Raw genomic sequence first — 13798 nt, 5'->3', positions numbered from 1 at the left:
TATAAATTGTTGGAAGATGGGAATTCAAATTGTTAAGGGGAGTGTAAAATGGGACAACTGCTAGAACAATAGTTCATAAAACTTCATGTGCATTTTCCTCTCTGAGCCAGCAATTCTTCTCGGAATTTTCTGAGGAAAGCACCATATGCACCAAGTTATTCAATGCAGAATTATTTGTGAAGGCAAATTACTGAGGGTTCCTGGGTGGCTCAGTCGGTTAAGCATCTGCCTTCAGCTCTGGTCATGATCTCAGAGTCCTGGGATTGAGTCCCGCATTGGGTTCCCTGCTCCGTGGGGGGGCCTGCCCCCCTATCTCATGAATAAATAAATTTTTAAAATGTAAAAATAAAAATAAAAGCAAATTACTGAAAATCCAATTGACAATTCAGTGAAGCCATTTGAATACACCATCATCATACATTTATACAGTAAAATACTATGCAACAATATAGAAACAAGTAAAAAAGAAAAAAGATCTCTATGTGCTAATATAGGATGATTTTCACAATAGCATGTTAAGTGAAAAAAACACAAAAGTACAAAAGCATCTATAGGAAATTATCTTTCATGTAAGGAAAAAAAAGTAAATAAAAATATATACACATAATTCCATTCCTGGGTAGATACTCCCAAGAACTGAAAACAGGTGTTCAAACAAAAACTTGCACACAAATGTTTATAGCAGCACTATTCGCAATAACCAAAAAGTAGAAACATCCTAAATTCCACATGCAATGGAATATTATTCAGTCATAAGAAAGAATGAAGTACTAATACATGCTACAACATAAGGGAAACTTGAAAACATCACACTAAACTAAAGGAGCCACACACAAATGGTCACACAGTTTATCATTCCATTTACCTGAAACATTCAAAATAGGCAAATCCATAGAGATGGAAAGACTAGTAGCTGTCAGGGGATCTGGAAAGGAAGACTGGGGAGTGACTGTTAAATGGATATGGGTTTCCACTCAGAGGGATAAAAACGTTCTGGTACTAGATAATGGTCATGGCTACAAGCACTGTTAATGTATTAAACATCACTTATGAGAAATTATATGTATATTTAACCACAATAAAAAGGGCATTTTTTCATGTGTCCAAAAATACAAAAGTCTATAGGACATTTCTGAGAAATATAAGACAAGAAAAATAATTTTTTATTGCGATCATTTGGCAGTTTGGAAACAGAATATAATTAATGGCCAAAATGTTCAGAATACAAAATACAGGTCCTAATACAGGGTATCAAGAGAGAAGGTCAATAGAGGTTTGAATAACAAGGAAGGTTTCATAAGCAGGCTTTAATTTCACCACTGTAGGTTAGTAGTATCTAGAGAGAAGGACAAAAAGAAACATAAAAAATAGGAGTCAACATTTGATGTAGAATCTTCCACAATTTTAGTGCTTCTGTTTATTTGCTTTATTCATTTTTCTACTAATTTTTTTCATTAGGACTTAGTTAATATTTTCTGTCTCTATTTGAAGCATGTCAGGGATCGGATCCACACCACAGTTACCCTTTCATACATCTGTGCAAAACGTTAACAATTTCTTCGAAGTCCTGGAAGTGGACTGCAAAATTCCACTTCCCTTCCTAAGATCTTGAGACCTTATTGGACTCTCCTAAGGGACACTGAAACAGTGGGGACTTGTGGATGAATGGTGGCAAAGCATGGAATAAAGACTTCCGAGACTAGCTCTCCTCCAGAATGCAAAGTCATTCTCTTCACTGATGTATTACTGTGAAGAAATAACAAGATGACAACAGAAACAAAAAGATGGTTCATTTACTCAACAAATGCTGCATACTTTCTCTGCACTTGCTACTGTGATTGGCAGAGAGATGACTAGGACACGGGTCCTTTTCTCAAGAACTTCCCTGTCCAGTGCAACCTAATTTACAGCCAACAACAGTCATGTCCAGGTAAGTGACTGGACTCACTCAAAATGATACAGGCAATGAACAACATAACCAGAACTTGAACAAAGGCCTCCTCAGTTCAGGGAGATAAAAAAGCACACAGGCTCCTTTCGTTCTCTTCTTCATGGACATACAAAAACTAGGAACACACAATTAACCGCACTGCGATCAAACAGTACCACTGTGTAGAGTTCCTACATTACAAATGTTGGCAGAAACAAGAAAGTCCACATATTCTAACTTAACTAATGAATGAATAAATAACATCCCACATTTTAAAAATATACACATCCTTACTTTTTTGGAAAAGGAAAAACATGAAGGATAATCAGAAACTATTAAAAATGGTTACCTATGGAAATGTGTAGAAATGAAGAAGTAGAAAGCACAGGGGTGAGAGTAAGATCTACCTGAGTCTATCTTAATATCGTTATGAATTTGAAATCGTACAAATGTCTTACAATATTCAAAAAATAAAATTAAAATGGAAAGATTTTTTAAAACCTTAATAGGAATACAAACACAAATGAATCTAGAGTAAACTGAGAAAATAGCATACAGAAAAAAATGACTTCATAACACCTTCCAAACACAATTCTCTAACTATACACCTTTACCAAGATATAAACCAAATAAAACCATAAAGAAATTATAAACTTCATTTAGAAAGGTTGTCAGTAGACATGCTGATTTAATAGCTCTAAAATTTCTAAAATTATTTTGTGTCTATTTTAGAGCACAAGGGTTTTCACTGGGGTTGAAGGCAGATACAAATATAGAACTGGTGAAGGTGAAGAAGAGCCCTGTGGTGTTGTATTTGAATTGAATCTATCAGCATGAAAACATAACATATATATAAAATCTCTGAATTCTGTTCACCAAAAGGGCCTAGAAACCATTAGACCTTAGTAGCAAGGAGTACCATCCATTCCCTAGATCTGAATACCATTCTCCACTAAAGAAGCCATGACTCTCGGGAGAAATGGTTAGCTTCCAGGTCTGGGACAAGACAAATACAAGGAGAACCTGGAACATCTTGTTGGCTCAGGAAGCAAGAAAATGCTCAAAGACTGATGGGTTCATGTTAAAAGGACACAGGAGGCAGCTCAAGGAGGCTCCCAGTGCCAAATGTGGGATAATATGAACATCACGAAAAAAATAATGATAACGGATACTGAACTGTAACAGCAATTTTCAGTCCATGAGTTTGAAGTGATTGTTTTAAAAAGGACAGAAACAAATCATCAACAGTTGCTGAAAGCACTGGGGGAGAGCTAATGGGGAAAACAGACACAGGGTCTCAAGTTATCACCCCATATTTACATTAATACAAAGGTGGAAAGGTAGCTTTATAAGGAAAAGACCTCACAAACATCATTTTAATCAAGAGATCAAACCTAGTATCGCCAAGAATGGGACAAAGTGATCTTATGTACCCCTGATATGATCAGTGGGAAGGAAAGACACAACCTTCATCTACATTTTATTTTTGACTCTATGCACCAAGAAGCAATCAGGCAAATCCCAGACCACGGGACATTCAACAAAACCAGCCTAGTCCCTTCAAAGAGGTCAAGGTCATGAAAGACAAAAAAAAAGAAAAGAAAAGAAAGAAACCAGAGGGGGAGGAGGAGAGGGATGGCACTGCTCTGCACTGAGAAACATAAACATAAAAACTAAAGTGGACTCTGAAAAAAACAGATCATTTCGGGCTAACTGGGGAAATCTTATTATGATCCAACATATTAGATGATACTATGAGAAGGGTACTGTGGCTAAGTAGACAAGCGTCCCCATTCTTAGGAGGTCACTGATGAAGCATGTAGACATTAAGCGTCATGGTGTTTACAACTTACTTTCAGGAAGTTGACCAAAATAAAGTCTGTCTGTACACAGTTGGGAAGGGGGAAGAGGAAGGAAGTAAACAAACATAGAAAATGTTAGAAATCCACAATTCGGGGCCCAAACTTTCTGAAAAGGGTAAGATAACACGGATTTTAGGTTTCTGTGGCCACACACACCTGTCTGGTGCTATGGCGTGTTCTTCTTTGCACCTCTCTCTTTTCTTAAAATGAAAAAAACATTCTGAACTGGAGAGCTACACAGTAACAGGCATGATTTCCTTCTGGGGTAATGAAAATGTGAGATGATTGTGGTGATGGCCGCCCAACTCTGGGACTACAGTAAACACCATTGAAATGTACACTTTAAATAGGTGCATTATATGGGATGTGAATTACAGCTCAATAAAGCTGTTTAAAAAAAACTGGCTGTGAGGGCCTTAGTTTGCTGACCCACAATCTACACTTGGTGATAATAAAGAAGCAAATCAAAACAACAAATACTGAAGATAATTTCCCCTTCACATTTTACAGAAACTAAATCAGGCTTGTTTACTCAAAAAAATGTTTTGCCAATGATTATGTAGCTAAGAAAATCTGACGCATTCATTTATATCATTTTAAATTTTGATTAGACAAAGCCAGTTGATTACTAAACCTTATTATTGTACTGTACTTCTATCAAAGAGCTAAAATTTGAAGTACCTCAATTCAGTAGGAATTAAAAGACATCACTTATTGCTGCAGCTCTCAAAATCAGCAAGTCTAAAATGACCACAGAACTGAAATTCGAATATAAGTAAAAGAGCAAACTCTTTGGATGACTGAGACATGAAACTTCATTTTGTGGTGGTGTTTTTGCTTTTTACATCTAATTTTGGATATAACTATGCTTCTCTCAATATTACAACATATTCTACACCTAAAAATAATTGTGGTAGGTTCTTTTCCTTTAAAGGAAACTTGTGTCAAAGGACCAAGTCATCTCAAATTTTGCTTCTTGTAATCTCAAAATGGCACTCTCTTGAAAACAAAATATAGGTACCTTTCTCATGAAAATCAAGGGCATCGTCTTCAAGGTCATCATCAAAAATCTCTCGGCCATCTTCCACATAGCCGATACCATCTGCAGGAACAAAATTTGAAATTGAGATCAAGTTTCTAATAGTGGCCAGTAGTATTTTAGCCACAAAAAAACAAACCAACAAAAACACCTTTTATACCTTCTCAGATGTTCTGTGCTATTTTTAAATGTAGCAGAATCCTGACAGGTGTCAGATGAAACATATTATCTACAGAGCAGGTTTATTGTGTCAAAACCAAAGGATATATGCTATGCCCATCTAGGTGAGCTAGGAAAATGATTTAGCACAACAGGATGCTTAACAGTAGTTTTACTCGACCAAAAGAATAAAAAGCAAAAGAATCAAGATCACAGAGGCCCAGAAAATCACCTCAGTCTATGAGGCAAAAGTGGCAATATGGTTAAGACCAACGATAGAAACATAAATATGGTCACAGGTGCAGTCCACACCACTCCCTGTGGTCAGGTGGTCACCAGGCACATGCCCAACAAGTCACACCCAACAAGCGAGAACCAGTGAACTTTCGACATGGGTTCTAAGAATATCAGGACCAGCCTCTATCTGGTGCTTTCGACTGTCCAAGTTACTCTTCACACATATAGCTTCGTATAATCCTCACAGCCATTCCGTGCAATAGACAGTTTTCTTATCCCCACATCACCTGAGGATACACCATGGGCACACGGTTCCGCCCATTTCCTACAGAGTCATATCCTGGAGGATTGACCTGAGGTATGTGCCTGGATTCTCCAAAATACCCCTAAATAAACTCTCTATTGTACTCCCTCCACACTCTCAAATAATTTATTTGAGAAAAATCTGAACCAACAATAACATCTTAACGGTGTCTTACATCTGCTAATGCAAAGCAGCAACTCTCACATAAGACTCGATGAAAAGCAACTAAAACAATGCCTAGGAGGCAATTTCTTCCCACATACCATCATCCACGATCCAGTCATCATCCTGGCGGGCCTGAACCAGCTTCGAATACTGTTCTTCATCAACTTCTTCATAAACACTTGTGAAGTCCTCAACCTGCCATCATACAAGTTTGAGAAAGCTTCAAATGGAGTGAAAGTGTTAAACAATTGTGATGAAAAATTGTCAAATTGAAACTGGAATGGCAGCCTGAAGGAGTAGCTGCAACCAAATCATGAGTTCTGACATTCAACACCACTACCAGGTTTTCCTTAAATAGACATCAATTAACTTAGTATTCCTTTTAGGTGGGTGTTAACACAAGATATTAAATGATTCCATTAGCATAATACACTTGTCACACCATCAATTACTCATCTATTTCATAAAAAACAAACTGAATTATAGCCAATTCTTTGTTAGCAGCTTTCAGGATTATTCACTTGTAACTTCTAGAGTGGTTTCTCCTGTACTTAGCAAACCTGTAAGGCATGCCAACTCCCTCCTGCCTAGCTGACGTTGCCCTGCAAACTAACAATTTTAGTAACTATTCAACCAACCAAAGGTAGTTCAAAAGCTAACCTTCCCCCACCTAGCCTCCTCCTCAAATCAGCAAAACAAGCCTAGTCTCTATTCTACAGGTACACTAGAAATAATTTTTAAGTGATTCCTATTTGCATTACCAATGATCCCCTACCATTCTCAGATCTTGAGACTGGAGATATTGAAATGCTGTCCTGTGTGAAGGGCAAGTTCTCCACTAACATGAGCTGCCCAACTGCCAGAGGGCCAGAAGGCCAGTACCTCCTGGCACAAACAGAGCAGCTCACTTAAGCACAGTTTAAGCAACAAGCAGAACAGAGGCACACCATCTCAGCTGCCATCGACTTGCCCAGATGAAAATTTGGTGGGCTACTTAAAAGAATTCATAGAAAGCAATTAAAAATTGCCCCCTTCTCTTCAGAGTTCTCTTCAAGTGGTTGGGAGTGCAGGAAACGACTAACTCCTGCTGGAGAGCTAAGTCTCCAAGAAAAGTTGCTGACCATGGAGCTTTGAGAGCCCAATGGGCAGAGCCGACTGGATTTCTGCCACAGCTCTGAGACTTGTAACAATTACAGGATCAGGCTTAGTTTTCACCTGCTGTTTAATCTGTTCTATAGGGATCACTGGCAAATGTCGATTTGGCCTTTTACCATCTGATAATAGAAACTACCTGCCCTACCAAATTAAGCTACTGACAACACAAACACAAACTAGTCGGATTCTATTACTATACTGACCAATTTTCTTTTGGCAGGGGAAGGGAACTAGCAGGATTATTTGTGTTGGTTGAAGTCCATTAGGCATACTTTGTGACTTATTTAAGCAACTCACTTCTATACTATCAAAAAGATATCAGAAAACTACCTTAGAAAAACATTTTGAGTAAAGTCATTTTGCTTCTATGTCAAAACACCCGTGCTACTGCTCGGCATGAACTCTTAGAGCCATGCAATTAACATGAGTGATTAGAGGGAAATCAGTCACATTGTGTCAACATCTGAAATGCCCCCACACAACTCCTTTATAGAAGTACCTACATTAAAAATGCTTTACTCCTGCTTTACTGTAATCCTTTTAGCAACCCTTTGTGATCTGGTTGACTCACTTAAATGAATGATGCCAAATGACAAAAATCCTCTTCCACTTTCTTAATTGCACAACACGGTACAGGCTGTGGTTAACTATGCATTATCCTGAAACCAGACTGCCTGTGCTCAAATCAGAGCTCTGCCCCTGTGACCTTAGGATTCTCACCTATGAAATGCTATTAATCACAGTACCTAACTTTTCATGATTATTGGAAAAATTAAATGAGCACATTTGCACTTAGAACAGTGTTCGCTAAAAAAGTACAGTAGCAGTTGCTATTATCATTTTTTTGCTCGTATTAATTAATCACTTTCAAGCCCGGAGGCAGCTGAGATAATCAGGGAGCACTGAAGGTGAAGCCAGACAATGCTGTGTTAGATGGTAACCACTCTGGGTTTTTTGTTTGTTTTTGCTTTTTACCTGCAGGCCATCAACAGTGGTTAGAGGAAAACAGCAAAAAAAGCATCACATTCAATCTTACACACAGAAGCCCCAAGTCCTCACCCAATGCAGACAAAATTAGGAACAATTTTCTCCAAGGAGAAGTAGTACTTAGCTAGACTGCTCAACACCTTAAGAGTAAAGTAAAAGCATTTCTAAGTTCCCCCACCAAAGCTATGAAACTTACCAAAGCTGCAGTGTGGTATTTTTTTTTTAAAGAGTTTATCTGAGAGAGAGAGAGGGAGAGAGCGAGCGCCACACATGCATGTGTAGGGGAAGAAGCAGAGGGAGGAAGAAGAGGCAGACACCCTTTTGAGCAGGGAGACCAATGCAGTACTCGATCCCAGGACCCCAGGATCGTGACCTGAGCCAAAGGCAGGCGCTTAACCCACTGAGTTACCCAGGGGCCCCATGCATTGGGCTTAATAAGGAAAAAAATGTACTGCTACTTTCATTTCTGAATTTAACAGCATCTGTAAAGCATCTTACAAGAACTTAAAGAGCCAAGTAGTTGAAACAACGTATAAATCTACTTCATGCCCATGCTTGTTTAATAGTAAGAAATTACTCTAACAAGCACAAAATATATGCATATTTCCTGACAAAGGGGACATAAAATACCTACAGGCTAAAAATTAGATGAAGCACAGAAGGAAAAAAAAAAAAACAAATAAAATCGTTACTTACTTCATATTTATACTTCTCACCAGCTTTAGCCCTTTTCAGTCTTTCTAGAGCTTCCTGCTGCCCCCTCTTTGATTTCTTTTCTCGCCTGGATCGAGAAGCTACAAAACTCCCTGAATCTGACACAGCTGAAAAAAAGCCAAGTTTACATGAGATGTTACAAAATTTCAGCCATCTTCCCTCAGTAGCAAGAATATTTCCAGTCAACAGTAACACAATTTTAATATAGAAATTGATATTTTTCATACTGTAGATGGTTCCTGAAGGTCATGTTCATACAGCTCCTGTGACTCCAGAAATTTTCTCTAGGACCCAGTTAAAACAAATGAAGCAACTGTTATTTTTTTCCCTCCAAAAAGAGGAAAATTCCAAATTCAACTGATATCTTATGGAGACAGTAGAGAAAGGAGATCAGCCATTGGTCCATAACCTTTCCATTAGAAATGACAGGCCATAAGTAGAGTTATAAAAGAAGGTCAATTCATTTTGTATTCTATTAATCAAAATTTGAAAGGCTTTAAAGGAGCATCTGCTCTTTGCAAAGTACTAGGCACTCTAAAAGACAAAAAGATAAGCAAGACACGGTTTCTGTACTCACAGAACTTATTATCTAAAAAGGGAGATAAGTAGCAACTAACTCAAAAACAGTCTTTAGAATACATGCCCTGACAGAGGTTCAAATAAAGTATTTGAAATTTCAAAGCAGGGATAAAGTGGGGGGTTGGGAGAATTTAAAAAGATGGCTCTGAAGAGATTCTTGATTCCTTCACTGATTTCCAGGACTCATTCACTTGGTTAGGAAACAGGATAGTAGTATAAAATTACAAAGATTAAAATGTATTTTGTCAAAAATTACTGGAATCCCAGAAGCCCTCAGTGTTCATTTATTCAACATTTCAATTACTCATGCTCAGTGTTCACTTATTCAACTTTTGAATTACTCATTACAACTGACCACTGAAGTGTTCATCCACAAAACTAATCTCTCATTTACCAGCTGCTGAATAACCAAGTCAAGCAAGACAGTGCTGCCTGCCAGCTGTGCATTTTGGCTTAACACGATTGCCATCTATGTCTGTGAAACCAGCTTTTTATTGTATTTGGTGCTAATTATTTCATAAAAAGGAGGTACAGAAAAAAAGTATTGGTAAGATGCATCCTGAAAGTTCCAACCCTTCTGGAACGTTCATAACAACATTCAACTCACCGACAAAACATTTGAATGAAAAAGAAGATGTAATTTAAAGAACATGTACCAAATGCTGACAATAAAATGCTGGAAACTAAATCTTACAGGTGAAGCACAATTAGAGATCTTTTTTTTTCCCTAGCTTTCTGGAAATGGAATCTCTGTTGAACATCTCAGTCTATTGTTTGACTTTCACATTTGACTTTTAAATCCATTTTCAGAAAGGCATTAAGTAAAAATTAAGAAATGCAGGTACTTAATGATGACAGCCACAAAATCTTGGGCGTGGCTCAAATGATTTTAAAAAAATCATGAGCAGGTCTACGTGAAAAGGTTCTGGAGATTACTGGGCATGACCACTCAGAGTGAAAAGTTGGCATGGTATATTCCCTTAAAGACGCCGCCTCGCCTTTAATAGATGCTCCTGACAAAATGTATAGTTCTTCAAATGGACTTACTTCACAGGCAGTAATGTGCCATCCTACAGGGTTTGGGGTACAATTATAGGAAGGAAGAGCTGCCTATCCTCAAGGGGGCTCACAGTCAAATAAAGCAAAAGGACCTAAGGCTCCCACCATTATACTGACATGGTGTCACAGAAGAGGTAAGGACAAGGTTCTGAGGAACACAGAAAAATGCTAATTTTGTCTGAGAAATCAGGGAAGGCTTCACAGGGGAGGTACCCAACACAGACCCAGAGAGAGCATTGGAATTTCACCATCAGAGTATAGGGGGAAAGGTAGCAGAAGCACAGAAAAAAAAAAAAAGCATAAGCCAAATTACAAAGGAATAAAACTGCAAGGTGTATTCAGAAACTGTAAGAAAGGGGTGCCTTGCTGGCTCAGTCGGTAGAGCATGTGACTTTCAGCCTCAGGGTCATGAGTTCAAGCCCCCTGTCTGGCAAGGTCCTTAAGTACTTAAAAAAAAAAAAAAAAGCAGCAGAAACTGAAAGACAGTCAGCATGGAAAGTAAATCTTAGGTGAGAGTGCAGAGTTGGAGAACAGAAAACTAGGGAGGAGCAGCACAATCCGGCTCCACCACTTACTGGGTGACATGAGACCACCAGTTAACATCTCCGAGCTGCAGTGACCAGATGCCTTGTTGTTGGTTTCTAAGCCACCTGGCACCTGAAACTGTTTGTGAAATCCCCTCATTACAAACCTTGTTGGGACTCAGAGCACAAGTCCTACTACCCAAGGTGAAAAAGCAGACACTCTTTCCCACACACCCTTGCAGTTAGGGCATAAACATATAAAATATGTTATTAATAATTCTATCAGTTAGGAACAGCTGCTCAGACTTTAAATCAGAAGCTAGCGTCAGAAGGAAAGTGGGTGGGCTAATGGAAGATTCTAGAAGTAGCAACAGCTGCAAGATGATTACCTGGGGTCACAGAGCCAACAATGTCCTAAGGTACAAACTATAACATCAAGTGCTTGGCCATGGCTGGCAATGACCTCCTCACTAGACCAGTTTTGTGGCACAACTTTACCGTTCCTGACGAAGCAGCCCTGCAAATGATTCTCCAGTCCACCTGGAGTTTCTGTGAACAACACAATATCCTTCTAATACTTAAAATAAAATTACTTCTTTCTATTTACATCAGCTAGAGTTGGCTCCTGTAGCTTTCCCCTCTAAGGACTTTGACTAATGCAGACCCTCAGGGTCTTCATCTGAGAAATGGGGATAATCATGTCTGCTTCATAAAGTTGTTAAGGATTAAATAAAGATCCCAAGCTTACTTTGTACTCAGCAATACAGAATCCCATTTAATGTATGTGTATGTGTGTACAGATGCAGAGGAGAGAGAGACACACGCGCACACACACAGCCTACACACACCACACCCAGCAGCACCATGGTCTGGCTTCTGGAAAGCAAAAATAAAGCTAAGTGTTTTTCTCAGAGAAGCCTCAATATAGCACCACACATAATTAGCTCTTTACCATCTCAACTCCAGGAAGACAGAAACCATGTCCAGCTTACCTACCATTTTAACAGTGTAACACCAGAGCCTGGCAAAATGCCTATACCTAGTAGGTACATAATAAATATTTGCTGAATGAACAAATGAATAAACCACTGTAACTGCTTTTTTAAATCATTAAACTCTCCCTGATCCCTTTTCATATGTAATAATAGCTAGTTATAGACCTTTCAACTTTTCACTTTCATTGTCAAGGTACCCCACCTTCTAATACCAAAGAGAAAAAAGGCCTAGAATTTCCTTCTTGGAATGTGTCCAACGCTTCATGTAGGTATGTTAACAAAAAAAAAAAAAAGGCATGAAAAAAATCCATTACAAAAGTTTAAATATTTGGTTCAAAATTACCATCTGAAGTACCCCCAACCTCCCCAAAAGCAGACAGACACTAGCCTGCAACAGTCTTTCAGGTAACAATCTTTCTGCTCCAAGGGAAAAATTCCAGTCACAAGTCTCCAGCAACTACTTAATCAACACCATGCCTTAAGAGGGGTCTCAAGATTACACAGTATCCTCCAAAGAGTGATTTCTTGATGTTCACAGATGACGTACAGTTTTTAGGGTGAAGACAGACACCCTAGTGGCAAATCACTGATGGAGGGCTGCAAAGACTGTTCGCATACTCACATCCTACATCTCATTTGTAATCCAGGCTAGACGACTCTCCAAAACAAATTGTCTTAAAAACGAAAGGCTAGAACAAATTGATATCTGTGATTCACAACTAGGTGAATGCTAAGGAAGCTGATTAGAAAGCAAGGTCTCATTAATGGAGATGTATCTGAGTGATAGGAGATGTACCTTGAGCTAAGAAAGTGAAGCGTCTGATTTTAAGTCAGAAGTTCACTGAAGTTAAGTCATACTTTGGTTGAACACAGTTCAAAAATCAGAAATCAGACAAAGCCATTTACATTTTTGTATTCTATTTTTGGAAATAAAAGATTACCACTGAAAACGGATTCATATACACGCATCCAGAACACTGCTGAGCTGATGCAATTTTTTTTTTTAACTTCACCAAGGATGACTAGATTGTGATCACTATTTCCATGCAGCACTTGAAGAACTTTCCATAGAATTTGAAAGAAAAAAATTGTTAATGCATGAAGTAGAAACCCATTACTTAAAAAGACAAAACGCATTTGTATCTTCTGGTGACAGCCCTGAGACCTTTCTTTCCCGCTGAGTTACCATGTATAACAATTTCCCTGGGAGTTTCTATAGAAAGGGCGCACATCCGTTCCGTCCTAGCCCTCAAGCAGATACTTGGGGACAGAGTTCCTAGATACTTTGAACCAAAACTGTGCCCCACCGGGGCCACTCTGATGAAGGAGTGCCCAGCACGTGGAACGCAGGCACCAAAAGAAATAAAAAGAAAATGCAGACTAGTGCGGAGACCAGGAGTGACACAGGCCCTGCAAGGGACGCGCTCTGATTTGCCAGGAACAAACGGCCCTGCGAGGAAGCCGCACCCGACACCAAATGGGTCCCAGCCGGAGACAACCGAGGTCCGCGTCCAAAAGGACCCGTCAGGGGACCCGGACGTGCACCTCCCTAAGGAAAAAATTAAAAGGATCTCTCCAGGGCCCTCACCACCCACAATCATGCCACGGTCCCTGTACTCCTAACCCGGTACCCCGCGCCGGGGTCGTCCCTCACCGCTCGACCCCGTGTCGCAGTCTTCGCCGTGCACGGGCGCCATGGTCCTGAAGTATCCCGATTCCGCGCCAACCAGCCCGAAACTGGCGCGGGGGCCGAGACAGGCGCCAGGCTGAAAGCCAATCAGAGGCTCGGGAGGCTGCGGACTTCCGCCCGGAAGGCCACTGACGTGCCGCGCCGCGCCGCGCCCCGCCCCCGGCCTTCCAGCGGACGCGAGTTTGGCGCCCAGTTATGACCCCTGAGGGAAAAAGCTCGAGTGACTGGGAGGCGGAGGAGAGAGAGGGAAAAAGAAGCGGCCGGGCGCTGGAAAGGAGTCGCCAGGAAGCTCGCTGCGCAGGCGCACCCATGCTGATGGGAAAAGATTTGGGCGCGTTGGAGTAGGGGCTTTCTGGTTCTGAGAGTTGATTTTCCGAGAAAAAAGACGCGGGCGGGCAG

The 13798-nt window shown here is 39.9% G+C and overlaps 1 protein-coding gene across 3 annotated transcripts in view; it reads right to left on the bottom strand.

Moving 5' to 3' along the window:
• Nucleotides 1-13518, bottom strand: part of POLA1 (DNA polymerase alpha 1, catalytic subunit) — a 307449-nt gene extending 293931 nt beyond the window's left edge. Inside the window, exons 1-5 of one of the 3 annotated variants that reach the window (XM_045089423.1) lie at nt 13364-13518; nt 12651-12770; nt 8535-8659; nt 5795-5891; nt 4814-4894 (exon numbers count right to left, since the gene is read on the bottom strand). In XM_045089423.1, the coding sequence (XP_044945358.1) occupies nt 4814-4894; nt 5795-5891; nt 8535-8659; nt 12651-12770; nt 13364-13406 (466 nt within the window). In that variant the 5' untranslated portion in view covers nt 13407-13518. The remainder of the gene's footprint in view (nt 1-4813; nt 4895-5794; nt 5892-8534; nt 8660-12650; nt 12771-13363) is intronic. The other 2 variants (XM_045089421.1, XM_004769147.3) reach the window with 2 other exon arrangements.
• Nucleotides 13519-13798: the final 280 nt, after the last annotated feature.

This window comes from Mustela putorius, unplaced genomic scaffold (genome assembly GCF_011764305.1).
Source record: "Mustela putorius furo isolate JIRA1106 unplaced genomic scaffold, ASM1176430v1.1 tig00003836_pilon_pilon_pilon, whole genome shotgun sequence".
NCBI classification, from domain to species: domain Eukaryota; kingdom Metazoa; phylum Chordata; class Mammalia; order Carnivora; family Mustelidae; genus Mustela; species Mustela putorius.
Note: the sequence above shows the minus strand (reverse complement) of the source record. Positions and strands in the feature narration are given on the sequence as shown.